Source organism: Pinus tabuliformis, chromosome Q (assembly GCF_031772625.1).
Source record: "Pinus tabuliformis cultivar Carrire ecotype Pingquan chromosome Q, CPIR1, whole genome shotgun sequence".
Taxonomy (NCBI): Eukaryota; Viridiplantae; Streptophyta; class Pinopsida; order Pinales; family Pinaceae; genus Pinus; species Pinus tabuliformis.
The window spans coordinates 468,767,140-468,782,495 of record NC_142296.1 but is presented as its reverse complement, the minus strand read 5'-3'; the positions used below and the strand labels follow the sequence as shown (position 1 = coordinate 468,782,495).

General features: G+C 35.4%; 1 protein-coding gene across 1 annotated transcript; it reads left to right on the top strand.

The window, feature by feature from the left end:
• Nucleotides 1-1,883: 1,883 nt before the first annotated feature.
• On the top strand, nucleotides 1,884-3,240 carry LOC149220230 (uncharacterized). Its single transcript, XM_089382762.1, has 2 exons — nucleotides 1,884-2,827; nucleotides 2,971-3,240. The coding sequence occupies exon 1, from the start codon at nucleotides 1,898-1,900 to the stop codon at nucleotides 2,768-2,770; it is 873 nt and encodes a 290-aa protein (XP_089238888.1). The 5' UTR covers nucleotides 1,884-1,897; the 3' UTR covers nucleotides 2,771-2,827; nucleotides 2,971-3,240.
• Nucleotides 3,241-15,356: the final 12,116 nt, after the last annotated feature.

The window sequence follows — 15,356 nt, the reverse complement described above, 5'->3', positions numbered from 1 at the left end:
TAATAATCAAATTTATGCACCTCTTTACATTTCAGTAGTCAAATTATTGTGTAGAGATGGATCCCTTATCATAAAAATAAAGAAATGTTATACACTAATTCAATACTTAGCTTAGCAATGACTTTAAAAATAAACAACTATTATTATAAAATAAATAATACATTTTAATAGTCAAATTATTGAGCAGATACAGATCCTTTATCACAAAACAAAGAAATCCTATATATCAATTTCTAGCTTAGCCACAACTTTAAAATAAATACTTATAGTTATAAAATAAAAAATACATTTTAGTAATCAAATTATTGTGCAAAGGCTGATTCATTATCATAAAAACAAAAAAATCATATACACTAATTGGCTGATTCATTATCATAAAAACAAAAAAATCATATACACTAATTCAGTATCTAGCTTACCCATGAACTTACAAATAAATAATTATTATTATAAAATATAAAAATATAATTTAGTGCTCAATTTGGTATGCGGAGACAGACCCTATCATAAAAACAAAAAATATTATACAGCAATTTTGGGTCTAGCTTACCCATAATTATTATTATAAAATAGAAAAATATATAAACAAATTAATGTTTTGAATTTTTAAATGTTATAATGAGTTTAAATTCAACCACACATTAATTTACAAAATGTACTTCGACTGTTTTTGTTTTTTATTAATAAAGAAAATGTTCATGAGGGGACAATTTACAAAGTTAAAACTTCAGTCCAAACGTTGACAATCTTGTTAGAACTATCAAAACCAACAATCGCATTCAAAATGATTTCTTGGGTCAGGTTGGTTAAGATTTTGGCCGTTTTCAAACGCCCTGGCTTCCAGTGCAGAGAATTGGAATCCTTCACCATGGTCTCCTATGCAACCAGATATTGATAATCAAAAGGAACCGTACACGAAGATAGCCATGTGTCAGAGCATCTCAGAGATAATTTATGACCTTTCACCATGCAACTTGGCATTGATATGGATATTGACATTGAGAATAATAATTGTTAAACAGAAGTTCCCCGAAATGAAGATACCCCTTTGTTATTCAGAGCATCGATTTTCTGTTTTTGATCGTTCCTTCCCACTGTGAAAGGCCACACGTTAAGTTATCCATTGGGAATCTCGAGGACACGTAGGTCATATTATTTTCGATGAACGATGTAACTACTATTTTAATATACTAATGGAAGATAGGGATAGCGGTACGAGAAATATGTCGCGCTGTATGCAACTTTTTAAAATAGCTTCCAGCTATTAAGTTAAATAAATCTCTTGCAATCACATATTTGAATAATAAAATCTACATAGTTAAAGTATCTCACCATTGCTTTTTTTTTTTTCAAAAAACACATTTTAAATCCAATAAAGTTATAATTTAATATATATATATATATATATATATTCTTACGCTGGAAAAATAAACATAAAAAGTTAAACGTTTACCTTTCATGTTTTGATCGACAATAACAAAATCCAATCTTAACAAACTCCCATAAACAGGCACTCAATTAAAACCCCTCAGTGCAACACGCATGCTCCATTTTAGTTTAGTCATTAATGCATCGCTGCCACTACGTGATTAGTGTTAAACGTTTAGTTTGTATGGTTGGTGGTAAACTACTAATTTGACTGTCATAATCCCCAACACATGCAGCACGTGAAATATAGTTCCAGTCAAATTTACAAGGGCGTTGGACAAGATTCCTACATGAAAAAAAAAAAAAACATTGACCAGTTCTCGAATCCTGACTTTCTATAGCCATGTCGGTGCCAAATACAGCGCAACATGACAGAGATACCTGGATGCTCACCTTGCGCTCTCTATATATATAGGGAGCTTGGCTTCCTATAAACAGCGTCTCAACAATGGATCTCGATCATCCTCCGATGGCGCTTTTCATTATGTCAGTGTTTTGCCTGATGGCTTCAATCATACTGCCCTCTGTTGAGGCAAACAACTACGCCTACACGTCTCCACCGCCGCCATCCCCATTCCTTCCTCCCTATTACTACAAGTCTCCGCCGCCTCCATTCGTGTCCCCTCCACCTCCGTATCACTATAATTCTCCGCCACCGCCGCCTCCATCTCCTCCACCTCCATACTACTACAAATCACCTCCCCCGCCATCCCCATCTCCTCCTCCTCCTTACCACTACAAGTCTCCACCCCCACCATCCCCATCTCCTCCTCCACCGTATTACTCCAAGTCCCCACCGCCTCCAAGTCAGTCCCCTCCACCACCGTATCATTACAAGTCTCCTCCACCCCCATCACCTTCTCCTCCTCCCCCATACCACTACAATTCTCCACCCCCTCCATCCCCATCTCCTCCTCCCCCCTATCACTACAAATCGCCACCACCTCCATCCCCATCTCCTCCTCCCCCGTATTACTACATATCCCCTCCCCCTCCATCTCCGTCCCCTCCACCACCATATTATTACAAGTCTCCTCCACCCCCATCACCCTCTCCTCCTCCCCCATACCACTACAATTCTCCACCCCCTCCATCCCCATCACCTCCTCCGCCCTATTACTACAAGTCTCCACCACCTCCATCTCCATCACCTCCTCCGCCCTATTACTACAAGTCTCCACCACCTCCATCCCCATCTCCTCCTCCCCCATACCACTACACGTCTCCTCCACCACCATCCCCCTCTCCTCCTCCTCCCTACCACTACAAGTCTCCCCCGCCACCATCCCCCCTTCCTCCACCGTATTACTACATGTCTCCGCCACCTCCTCCCTACCGTTAGAAATACATTTCTACGCCAGTGCCAATCTATTGCGATTCTAACGATCATGAATACGAGGTAACGACTATTTTAATGCAGTTACATTTGCTTTCCTGTCATTAATTCCTTCTGAAATGCACTAATATATCCACAAAAATATCATTATTCTCCTCTCTATTTTTGTCTACATGAGCTTCATCATATTATACTTTGCATTTCAGGTATGGGAGAGAATGTTACAGTAGAAGATCGTGTTTTGATTTCATGAAGTCATAAAAGATGGAGCATCCAAATATTGTATGCTGAGCCCTGTCATTCAACTGGTTGCCGGTTGATAATAAGATCTTTCTAAAATAAGGCGTCCACCTTATCACTTAGGCTGTAATGGGCTCGCTGTTTTAAATTAGTATGTAATCAAATCGTCGATGTAATGTAGGTCATTTTTGTTGTAAGTTTTTTAAATAAAAGTGGCACTAGCATTCCTTCTGCAATCTCATTTGCTGCTTGCTTCTAATTACAATTTGTGTGAAACTCGTTGCCCAAACTGATCACAACCGCACTGTGTAGAGTATATTATATTTCACTGTCACGCATTTTCAATTTTGCAGTTGTCGCCATTAGTTTAGGAAGCCAAATATTAATACGATCATCGTCGTCAACTTCATCATCTGTTTTGGATGGATTTGAGTCGACGTAAAATATTCACTTTATATAGCACGGCCGATTTTATACATTTATTTTGTGAAATGATGTTCAAATAACAGCATGGACGATCGATATGCAGTACGAAATCAGAGATAGCCGAAAAATAATTTGATTATTACTCTATTTATAAATCGGACGGCTAAAATCTTTGTTGGATGCAAAGCAAATGGGGAGCTGTTGCTTATGTTATCGCTTTTATTTGTGTGGTTGGGAAATCATCTCTATGAACAATCTAGTGATGTGATGTGATGTCAATCCCTACCATATTCTATTTTTTTCAAAAAAATTACTTAAAGACAATTCCTATTATTTATCTACAATTATATATATATATTAAAAAATTAAATAAATTTAAAAACTAAATCCGTATATACCCATCACCGCACAATAAATTACATATAACTTTGAAGATTGGCAGTTTCATCCGATTCTGTCGGTGACTATCATTGACTTCAGCTGAGAGAGATATATAAAAAACAACTAAGTACTGCTTATTATATTCATATTTTCAGTAATCCACATACCCAGAGACTGATTATTTTATTTATTTTTCTTCGTTTTTTATTGAAACATGCTGGGAGCGTATACCTCTAACTCTTCTACATATATTGGATACTACCTGGCTGCTGCATTTGATAATTAGGTTTACAATTTTTTTTTATGGTACAGATTAAAATCGGGTTTATCAGCGTAGAACGTTTAAGTCAAATGTTATTAATTCAGTAGATTGTAAAAATACAGAGAGAAAACTCTTGAATTTTAATGGAAGGGACGATTGGATTCCTGTGGATATATTTCCGCTAAGTACTGCAAGAATTATAATATCTGAGGCATAGTATCAAAGCATAGTAATATTATTCTACTTCGTTTGTTTTCGCAATGCAGTCCGTATGAGCGGCAAGAATGTCTGAATTCAAACAATACTCTCCACAATCCTCCCCATCCCTCTTTACTGTGTGCTTTGATATTTGCTCCTATGTTTCTCTAAGCTAATTAGTCATACAGTTAGTTATCTTTTTATTTATTAGCCAGGTATGGAGTACCACTTATTCACATAATAAAGGCTCGATTTCGGTGGCTAGCACATTAATTTTTATTTTAGGGCCTATCACCATAATGTTAATTTTAGGGCCTAGGATGGTCTAGGACTGATTATTCTAAGGATTTGAACATTAAATCACTTAATTTATATAATATTTCAAATAGTTACACTCTAGATAATTAATTATATAATTATAAAATAAAATATAAATTTATTATTTTTAGATTTATAAATTATTTAATAGTTAAAACATCAAATTTAAAATTCAATTTTTTCCTATTTCTTCGTAAATCCAAAAAGCCTATTATATTATATTATATTATATATATAAAACAAAACAACATTTATAAATAAATAATGAACAACTTCACCCTAGAAAGGGTTCATATGGGATTTGGTGTCAACCACCCCTTGGCTGAATTGGGTTGAAAGTAAACTAGAGTTAAAAGTGGGGACATGAATACTACATCATATTATATTTAAATAATCATTTTATACCATTTTCTTTTGTAACCTTGGTATGATCTTTTTCATTCATATTCATAAAAAATAAGCAAGTTACATCCATATTCAAATGGTTGGGTGACCTCAACCTTCCCATTGGGAAACTAGGTCCCTTGGCCACCTGACCGCATTATAAGCCATAAAAAAAAGAGAGTTTGAGAGTGTCTGTCATAGTTATATATGTATGATTATCCTTAATTCTCCTAGTGACTAAATAACTAAGGCATAATATCAAAGTTTGCAACACCTTCATCTATACATAGAAAAAATAAAAGGTCACTTAAACAAATCATGTTGCTAGTCATTGGAAGAGTCCAGAGGTGTTGGATCTTTCGCACTAGAACTGGGCAATTCCGTTTGAGGGAGACATGGAATGTGCTTCTTTATGTGGTTGAGGCGGGCATTTTGAGGCTAAATTTGGAATTTTATAAGCTAAAATTCCTTATGAATTTCCTCGAGGTCAGGATCAATCTTGGAAGGGCCAGCTGAAAGAATCGCAAAGGATCTAACCACAATATTCTTTATCAACCAATATAGATAAACAATCTATTTATATTGAGAGGACCGACCTCTGGAATGTCCAGGGTCCAGCACCAAGTCTCACTATTCCTCCACATCCAAATCCATGCTTGCTTCCTGTTGGTTTAAATATGCCTCCCACCCAAAGATTAACTCGTTGATTTGAGGTTTAGTGTTGACCTGGTAAGCTTGAAAAAACTCACGAATAAGTCAAGAGATGGATTTATGGCCTCATCCCCTAGCTATACATGGATGGGGTTGGTTGCCTCCCCATCATTGACAAACACTTCCATTCTTCCCCCAACCTTCCTTTACCGAAGTGTTTTTGCCAAAGGATGGAAGCGTCATGCTACAACTTTGCCAACCATGAAGGTGATATGATAACTTGGAATCAAATGGCAAGACCTCTAGCTCGAGGAAACAGACTAGCGTAGGGTCCTCGCACACACATTGAGAATTCACACATGTATAATTGCTACATAACTATAAACGATAAAGATATAAACCGATTGTTTTCCCACAATTATGAGATGGGTACGCTGAGACAAACTGAACACAACAACCCATGGCTCTCGAGCAATCTTCAAGAAAAGACCAAAATCCATTCGGGCGTATCCTTTCTCAAGGGACCCCTTCTCTTAAAGGCCAATAGGTACATCATGAAGACAAGATAATGGATAAAATCACCCATGCAGGAAGTGCAGACTGAATCCCAATACTCAGACCGCAAATACATGCACATCCTAGAAAGTAAAATTCCATAACAGACAAAGACAATTCTATTATATTCAGACAACCTGTTATCACTAAAAAGATTTCAAAGGAAAAGGGTAAGGGAAGGGTTAATTGATCCTGGACATATTCATGTTGATCTTGGTCGTGTTCATGCAATATACCTTTGATACAATTCTTAGTTTGAGCAAACAAGCCCATGGTGAGCAGAGAGAAGAAATCTTCATCAAATTCAAGCAAGGCAGCTCCTCAATTAAGCAAGGTATTTTCTTCCAAGTTGTTTTGTCTAAAGAAATTTCAAAGGAGAAAATGTCAAAAGAAAGGAAAATATCATCATCAGTACAACCATCACCAATGTACAAGAATGACAGAAACAAGGCAGTTAGCAGTCAAGAAGAAAGACAGAGCTTTGAGGAGGATAAGGAGATGTTGAAACTTGCCAAGCGTGAAATTTCCAGACTTGAGAAAAAGGACAAGAAGACCTATGACAAGGCATTCAAAGAGGATACAAGAGGCACTACCAGAGGCAAGTGAAACAAGGGAGGTAACAAAATCTCATAAAGGACATCCTTAGCTAAAGGAAATCACACAACAAGTAAGGTTAAGTCTTAAATTTTGCTAGATTACCTTTTGAAATTCTCCTTGAAGAATGGTGTCTATTATATTTAGTTTTGGAACAAGCTTAATGACAAATGGAGAAGCCATTCCAAGAAAAAGAGAGACTCAAAAAAGTTAAATTTTGATACCAAAACTGTGTTTTTTTAAATTACACAGCAGTTTCGTAGCTGTAGCTACATATTATGACTTCATGGGCCAATTTTTGAGAGACAAAGGAAATATTTTTGAAGAGGAATTTTTGAAAAGGATCAATTACAAAATTCAAACATCCAACAAGGGTAAAACAGATGAAAGAAGGACGTCCATGAACTCCAAAGCTATATGTTATGAAAATGATCATTATTTCATAGCTTGTTTTTACCAGTCAACTTCTAGATGCGTTTTTGAGCAGTTAAAAACTCATCTATGAAAAGTGAAAGAGGTTTTCATTCATAAGATACTAAAGTACAAAAACCTCTTCCACTTTCTTCAAATCCATTATTATCTGGGAGAAATGAAGGACCAAACTTGCGCTACGAAACTGCTGTAGGTGCAGTTTTTCACAAGCATATTTTTACACCTGTTTTTCAAAGACTCATTCTGGGCGGTAGGAAAGATGTTTCAAAAAACCAAGAGAGGTTTTTGTTCAGCATGGATTGTTTCACAAAAGCCTCCTTCCGTTTCTCTAAATACATTTTTTATGAGAAGTTATGAGCTCTATCCCAAGACCTATTTTTCAGCCACAACAGAGCAACGGATAGTCTCCTAGTTTCTAGGAACAGCAAAAGGATGAGTCATCAAGGGCCAGCTGGAAGGTTATGAGCACCATCAAATTCGACTTCATGGAGTTATAGGTGTCAAATAATGCTTTAAATGTTTAGATAAGGTTGTTGTAATCATAATAAGGAGTTACACTCCTAGTTGTATTAGGTCTCTAGGACTCCTAGTTAGTTGTCTTTTGTATTAAATAGTTAGTTTTAAGTATCAATAGGTGTCAGGTCAGGTAGAATTCGAATTTTCCTCATCTTAGAGGAGGAATCTAAGTCATGTAAAGAGCTCTATATATAGGATAAGAGCTAATGTACAAAGGGTTGGAAACTCTCAAAGAAACAGAGGACTTTGTGTTATTGTATGTGACTGTATGTTTTCAGGATAATATAAGGAGTTGATTTCACTACTCGGGATTCAGCAAGGGTTTTTAATGTTTCATTTTCTTCATGGTTTCTTTCCTATACTTACTTGCAGTAGTACAGATACATGTTACTTAGAACTCATTTGAAGATGCTCCAATTTCCTTCATGTATTTGTGGACTGTGTTCCTACACTATATCTCTGTTCTACTTCTATGTGAAAGCCCTCTATGCCCTGACTTCCATGTGAATTTAATCTCATTGTTCTACTGAAACACACCTTGACTCCATGGCCCAATGGAATTTTGTTAATTTATATTTCAACCATTCATATACTGTTGTTCGAATTTTTCATAAGAGTTAGCCATCTTAATCTTCAAATTAAAATCATTAACCCTTTGAGAGAGCCCTCTCAGGCTAAGGAGGCTAAGCCTTAGCTAAAAGATTGGTTTGAAAGAGTTACTTGAAGTCTTCGTGGTCTACAGCCTTCCAGGGCCTAATTTTGAAATAACATTTTGGTGCATCTGCTGGGAGCCTGAAGTCTATTCATTCCCGAAATTAAGAGGCTGAACTTCTGAAGGTAGCAGGAGCTCAGACATCTTTCTGAGGCTGCAAAACTACCTTGGCGACTCCACACATCGAATAACAAATTGGAAGGTGACTCCACTGCCAGAAGATCAGTAGCTTGATGAAGTTTCAAGATAAGTTCCACTGCAATAATGAATGCCATGTATGCCCCTATGAATCGATCTCATATCCCTGGTTTTCCAAATCCTATGCCAAAGGTTGATTGGTTAGATGATCTTCCAATATTCAAAGATGAAAAGAAAGACAATGCTGCTCTTCATTTGGTTAGGTTCCATATGCATGTACGCAGTCTTAAGGTTCAGTTCCCTGAAGATTGTCTCATGAAGATGTTTATGACCACTTTAGAAGGAAAAGCATGGTCTTGGTATAAAAGCTTGGAAAATGGTTCATTATATTCTCTTGCTAATTTCCATGATGCATTCTATGACATGTATAAAGAGTGTCATCCCTCCTTATTGCTGGTCAAAGATTGTTGTAAAAATTCTATGAGTTTTATTCAATATTTGGAGGATTGTTATGATGATGATGAATTTATGGATGAAGAAATTTTAGAGGCTCTTCATAACAATACATTTCAACACCAAGAAGAAAGTATAACATCCCATGAAATGCAACATGAAAGCCAACAAGGGTTTATTTATGAAAACCATGTTCAATCCTCTGATATTGATGTAGAGATGCAGCAGACTTGTCAGGCTTCGAATCATAAAGAGTATGAAATTGATTGCAAAAACCAAGAAGAAGTACTGGAAGATAGCTTTTATAACCCTTAGGCAGAGGAAAAGGTTGATTTTTTTATGTCAAACTTCTCAGCAGCTTACAACAATAAATGATCATAATAAGGAGCAAAATTACATTGTTTGTGGCAATCATTCAGAAAAGCAGTTGGATATCACATCAAAGGAATTTTGTGTGGCTGAGGATCAGTTGTCTGAAGAGATAGAATGTTATGATGATTATCAAAATAACCATATTCTCTTTGACCCTATAAATGAATACATGAAAAAGTTTTGCAAATCAGTATTTCATTTTCATTTGCATTATGAAGATCATATACATTATAAGTTGATTTGGTCATCTCACTATCATGGTTATTATGAGGTTGAATGTAGTCAAGAGATTCAATTGTCAGATCACATCAATAACTGGCTTCATTGGAAATTTCATGTTCCTTGAGCTACAAGTGGAGATTGCAGCTGATAGGGTAGGTAGGTAGGAAAATGCAAATAAGCTCAAGGTTGACTGAGCACTTTTTTTTAGTAGATATAGACTTCTTTCTCATACAGTGATCATCAAGCTTAAGCCCGAGGTGAAGGCCCAAGAAGCTTAAAGGGCATGCTTGTCAAACAAATTTCCATTTATCATAAGAGGATAAGGCACTAGACCTGCGAGTTCTTAGTGTACCACAAGGGCAGACTATCCCAAGTGGAGCCACTATTATCACTGAAAAGATTTCAAAGGAAAAGGGTAAGGGAAGGGTTAATTGATCCTAGACATATTCATGTTGATCTTGGTCGTGTTCATGCAATAGACATTTGATACAATTCTTAGTTTGAGCAAACAGGCCCATGGTGAGCAGAGAGCAGAAATCTTCATCAAATTCAAGCAAGGCAGCTCCTTAATTAAGCAAGGTATTTTCTTCTAGGTTGTTTTGTCTAAAGAAATTTCAAAGGAGAAAATTTCAAAATAAAGGAAAATATCATCATCAGTGCAACCATCACCAATGTACAAGAATGACAGAAACAAGGCAGTTAGCAGTCAAGAAGAAAGAGAGAGCTTTGAGGAGGATAAGGAGATGTTGAAACTTGCCAAGCGTGAAATCGCCAGACTTGAGAAAAAGGACAAGAAGACTTGTGACAAGGAATTCAAAGAGGATACAAGAGGCACTACCAAAGGCAAGTGAAACAAGGGAGGTAACAAAATCTCATAAAGGACATCCTTAGCTAAAGGAAATCACACAACAAGTAAGGTTAAGTCTTAAATTTTGCTAGATTACCTTTTGAAATTCTCCTTGAAGAATGGTGTCTATTATATTTAGTTTTGGAACAAGCTTCCTAACAAATGGAGAAGCCATTCCAAGAAAAAGAGAGACTCAAAAAAGTTCAATTTTGGTATCAAAACTGTGTTTTTTAAATTACACAGCAGTTTCGTAGCGCGCTACGAAACTGCTATAGCTACATATTATGACTTCATGGGCCAATTTTTGAGAGACAAAGGAAATATTTTTGAAGAGGAATTTTTGAAAAGGATCAATTACGAAATTCAAACATCCAACAAGGGTAAAACAGATGAAAGAAGGATGTCCATGAACTCCAAAGCTATATGTTATGAAAATGATCATTATTTCATAGCTTGTTTTTACCAGTCAACTTCTAGACGAGTTTTTGAGCAGTTAAAAACTCATCTATGAAAAGTGAAAGAGGTTTTCATTCATAAGATACTAAAGTACAACGACCTATTCCACTTTCTTCAAATCCATTATGATCTGGGAGAAATGAAGGACCAAACTTGCGCTACGAAACTGCTGTAGGTGCAGTTTTTCACAAGCATATTTTTACACCTATTTTTCAAAGACTCATTCTGGGCGGTAGGAAAGATGTTTCAAAAAAAAAAAGAGAGGTTTTGGTTCAGCATGGATTTTTTCACAAAAGCCTCCTTCAGTTTCTCTAAATACAGTTTTTATGAGAAGTTATGAGCTCTTTCCCAAGACCTAATTTTCAGCCATAACAGAGCAAGGGACAGTCTCCTAGTTTCTAGGAATAGCAAAAGGATGAGTCATCAAGGGCCAGCTGGAAGGTTATGAGCACCACCAAATTCGACTTCATGGAGTTATAGGTGTCAAATAATGCTTTAAATGTTTAGATAAGGTTTTTGTAATCATAATAAGGAGTTACACTCCTAGTTGTATTAGGTCTCTAGGACTCCTAGTTAGCTATCTTTTGTATTAAATAGTTAGTTTTAAGTGTCAATAGGTGTGAGGTCAGGTAGAATTCGAATTTTCCTCATCCTAGAGGAGGAATCTAAGACATGTAAAGAGCTCTATATATAGGAGAAGAGCTAATGTACAAAGGGTTGGAAACTCTCAAAGAAACAGAGGACTTTGTGTTATTGTATGTGACTGTATGTTTTCAGGATACTATAAGGAGTTAATTTCACTGCTCAGGATTCAGCAAGGGTTTTTAATGTTTCATTTTCTTCATGGTTTCTTTCCTATACTTACTTGCAGTAGTACAGATACATGTTACTTAGAACTCATTTGAAGATGCTCTAATTTCCTTCATGTATTTGTGGACTGTGTTCCTACACTATATCTCTGTTCTACTTCTATGTGAAAGCCCTCTATGCCCTGACTTCCATGTGAATTTAATCTCATTGTTGTACTGAAACACACCTTGACTCCATGGCCCAATGGAATTTTGTTAATTGATATTTCAACCATTCATATACTGTTGTTCGAATTTTTCATAAGAGTTAGCCATCTTAATCTTCAAAGTAAAATCATTAACCCTTTGAGAGAGCCCTCTCAGGCTAAGGAGGCTAAGCCTTAGCTAAGAGATTGGTTTGAAAGAGTTACTTGAAGTCTTCCTGGTCTGCAGCCTTCCAGGGCCTGATTTTGAGATAACACAACCCATCCGAAAAAAACAATTCTTTCCACTCAAATTTCATGAAGGATTTCCTTTCTAACTCAAGATGTTTAAAGAGGTTAGGTTTTTATGAAGTTAGACATGAACCAAAAAGCATGGTTAATAACAAAAAGTAAGCGTGGTTGGTAATAATTTCAGTTGGAGTTTGTTGCACGTGGGCTGAGAATTCTAATTTAGAATTTTTTGTATACATCAATTGTGAATATGTTAAAATGGAATTTATATGATTTATAGTAACTATTTATTAAAGTGGAAATTATATTAATTTATAATTTAATTTGGATAAATTAAGGTGAAAGTTAAATTTTATATGTTATTTTAGTTTTAGAAATCTAAATAAAATATTTTGGAGATTTTAGAATACACATGAATTAGAATTGATCTATTTTTAGTCTTATATTTTATTGTTAAGATAAAGTGGTTGCTAGGATGAAGAAAATTAGATGTAAATATTGGATAAATTAGTTGTGGGAATTGAGGATATTAGTTATCTCTCTCAAATGATAAAGATCACACAATGGAAGAAGTTGAACATACACTTTTTGTAAACTAAGAAAACTTAGGAGGTCAGAGAGACATTAATTGCACAACTCTAGGGCATAGGAGAGGAGATGAGGTTGAGAAGTAGACCAAATGATAGCTCCATATAGTTATATATATAAGGTCGAACAATGTTGTTCAATAATTCATGTAGGAAGGTTCTCAGTTGTCCAGTGGGTAGATTTATCTCATAAAGTGTAGATTTGAATTTTTGTGTATACCACACAATTGTTATTAGTTAGTTTTACACCTTGTGGATGTTTCCTTGTAAGTTTGGAATATATAAATTTATATGGATTGGATCATCATATTTTCTCATCCATCTCAATACTTTCAGTGTGGAATAATCTGAGAAATCAACTTACAAGAGTAGTTTCAATGGAAAGACCCTGATTGGAGAATTAGGGTTGAAACATTCCAATGATAGTTTGAGGCCTTAAATGACATTTTATTTTTTTTTTGTGGGGGGTGGGGGGGTAAAAAAAATCACTTAACATTGCACCCACAACTCTATTTTACACTTGATGAACTTTCTAACAATGTAAGAATCACATCAATTGTAGTTCAAATGTAAAAAATATGCCTCTTAGATGTTGGCCTATCATGTTTGACCACCATAATTCGAGAGGATGCCACATCGGTCACCATGGCTCATGTAAAATGGGTTAGACATATGGGGATGATGAAGAATACTCTATAAGGGTTGATTTGTAACTCATGTTGAGGGTTGAACAGATCAAATTTATCCCCTAGTTAGCTATTTCGCTAGGTTATTACTAGGACACCAAGAGGAAAAGGGGTTCCATTATCTTCGAGTGCATTATTCTTCCCTAATATAGAAAAATGGCTTAGAGTGGATACACAGAGAGTATAACAAAGGGAGTTTTTGATTTGTAGCAGTTCATAGACCACATGCCTTAGCCAACTCCATAGGGATTGTCTACCCCTTGTATTTGCATCTTTCCCATTTAGACAAAAGAGAGCAAAGAAACCTCACATTCTAGCTGGGTTTTCTCTTGAAAACATTTCCCAAATCATATATTGGTGTTATTTGTGATTTGTGAGTTATTGTACTTACTTATTCTTTATTTATTTCAATTTATATATTGCATGCATTAGATAAAAAAATATCAACTAATAAATCCTTAAATCGAATCAAAATTGACCCTCAAAGTATAGATTTAATATTTCAGTCTATTTTTTATCACATCTATTGTAGTGAACTATCTAGTGGAATATATATTATAATTTAAAAATCATAGATGAAAAACTATTTTGAAAAGGTAATTATCTACATATCACATTTATGATTTTGTTGTTCATTTTCCATCTATATGTGTGATGGTTGCATGTTCAAAAATATTTATTTATGTGGTTAAACATAGATCTATTTTTTTAACTAAGAGAAACACAGGAAAATAATCACCTAGGGATTGAAAATTTGCATGGTATTAGAGCAAGGTTGATTCTAGAAGTATGAGGTCTCAAAATATGTGTGGTCAATTTTTTCTTTCAATTTTTAGATTTAGGAGTTCGTATAATAGATTTTAGAGATGGTCTCAATGACCCCGATATTTGAGGATAAATTAGATGGTGCCTCTAACTAATTGTCCAAGAAATCCAAGGTAACATTTCTATTACAAAATAAGAATCTCTAATATATCATCGAGAAGGTAATTAATCTACCGATAGATATGTATGTAACCAATCCTCCCACATTTACCAAGTGTCACCAGCCTATAGGGGTAAACATGAGATGAGAGTTACTGTGTGAGACCTGATTTCCAAGATGCACTTTTGGTAGTGTTTCGAGTTCTAAACTTTTGAGACCATTTTGAGGGCCTAAATGACATTTTAATGGAAAATGGAGAGTCTAGAAAAGTGTAGGATTAATTTACTAGTAAATTTTTGAACTCCTCATGGATATCTTCGAAACGAGGTATTATGATAGTCAAATGGAGATCATATGCCAAACTTATGACCCCAAGAAGTTAGAGGTCACAATTACTCATTTATACAGACATTTTGTGTACATAGTACCTATAGGTTATAAATATATATCCATTCACTAATTCAATAAGCTCACTATAGAATCATCTAGAAGGTCTAATGCCCTCTCATAATAGTTGCAATAACATCTATTAACCCATGCATTCATTAATCATTCATAAATTAATTAAAATATATAAAGAGCCATAAAAAATATACATCATATCACGGGCATATTGTCAGGCCAGGCAGTGACTCTCCAAGGGCAGAAAAAATGATTGGTAATAGAGTTTAGGCTTCTGTGATCCATATTATGTTAGAGAAAGATTTCGGCGAAAATCACATGGAAAATCATTTGTCGACGCGTTTCGAACCAACTAGTGTGGTTCATCGTCAGGACAAGTTGAAGAACAGATCTAGCGAAGCATGTTAAATAGACCGAGTAGAGCCTCCAACGGCTAGTTTGACCAGCCGCTAATATGACCAAGGGACCAGGATCAAAATACAGTAAGAAAATTAGTTGCAACAGACTACTAAATTAAGGGAGAATGAAAATATAAAAAACTCATAAAATAAATCCACAACCAAATCGAATAAAACAAATGAGATAAATAAGA

Coding starts and splice junctions, on each gene's coding strand:
- LOC149220230 (XM_089382762.1), top strand. CDS start 1,898: ATGGCGCTTTTCATTATGTCAGTGTTTTGCCTGATGGCTTCAATCATA.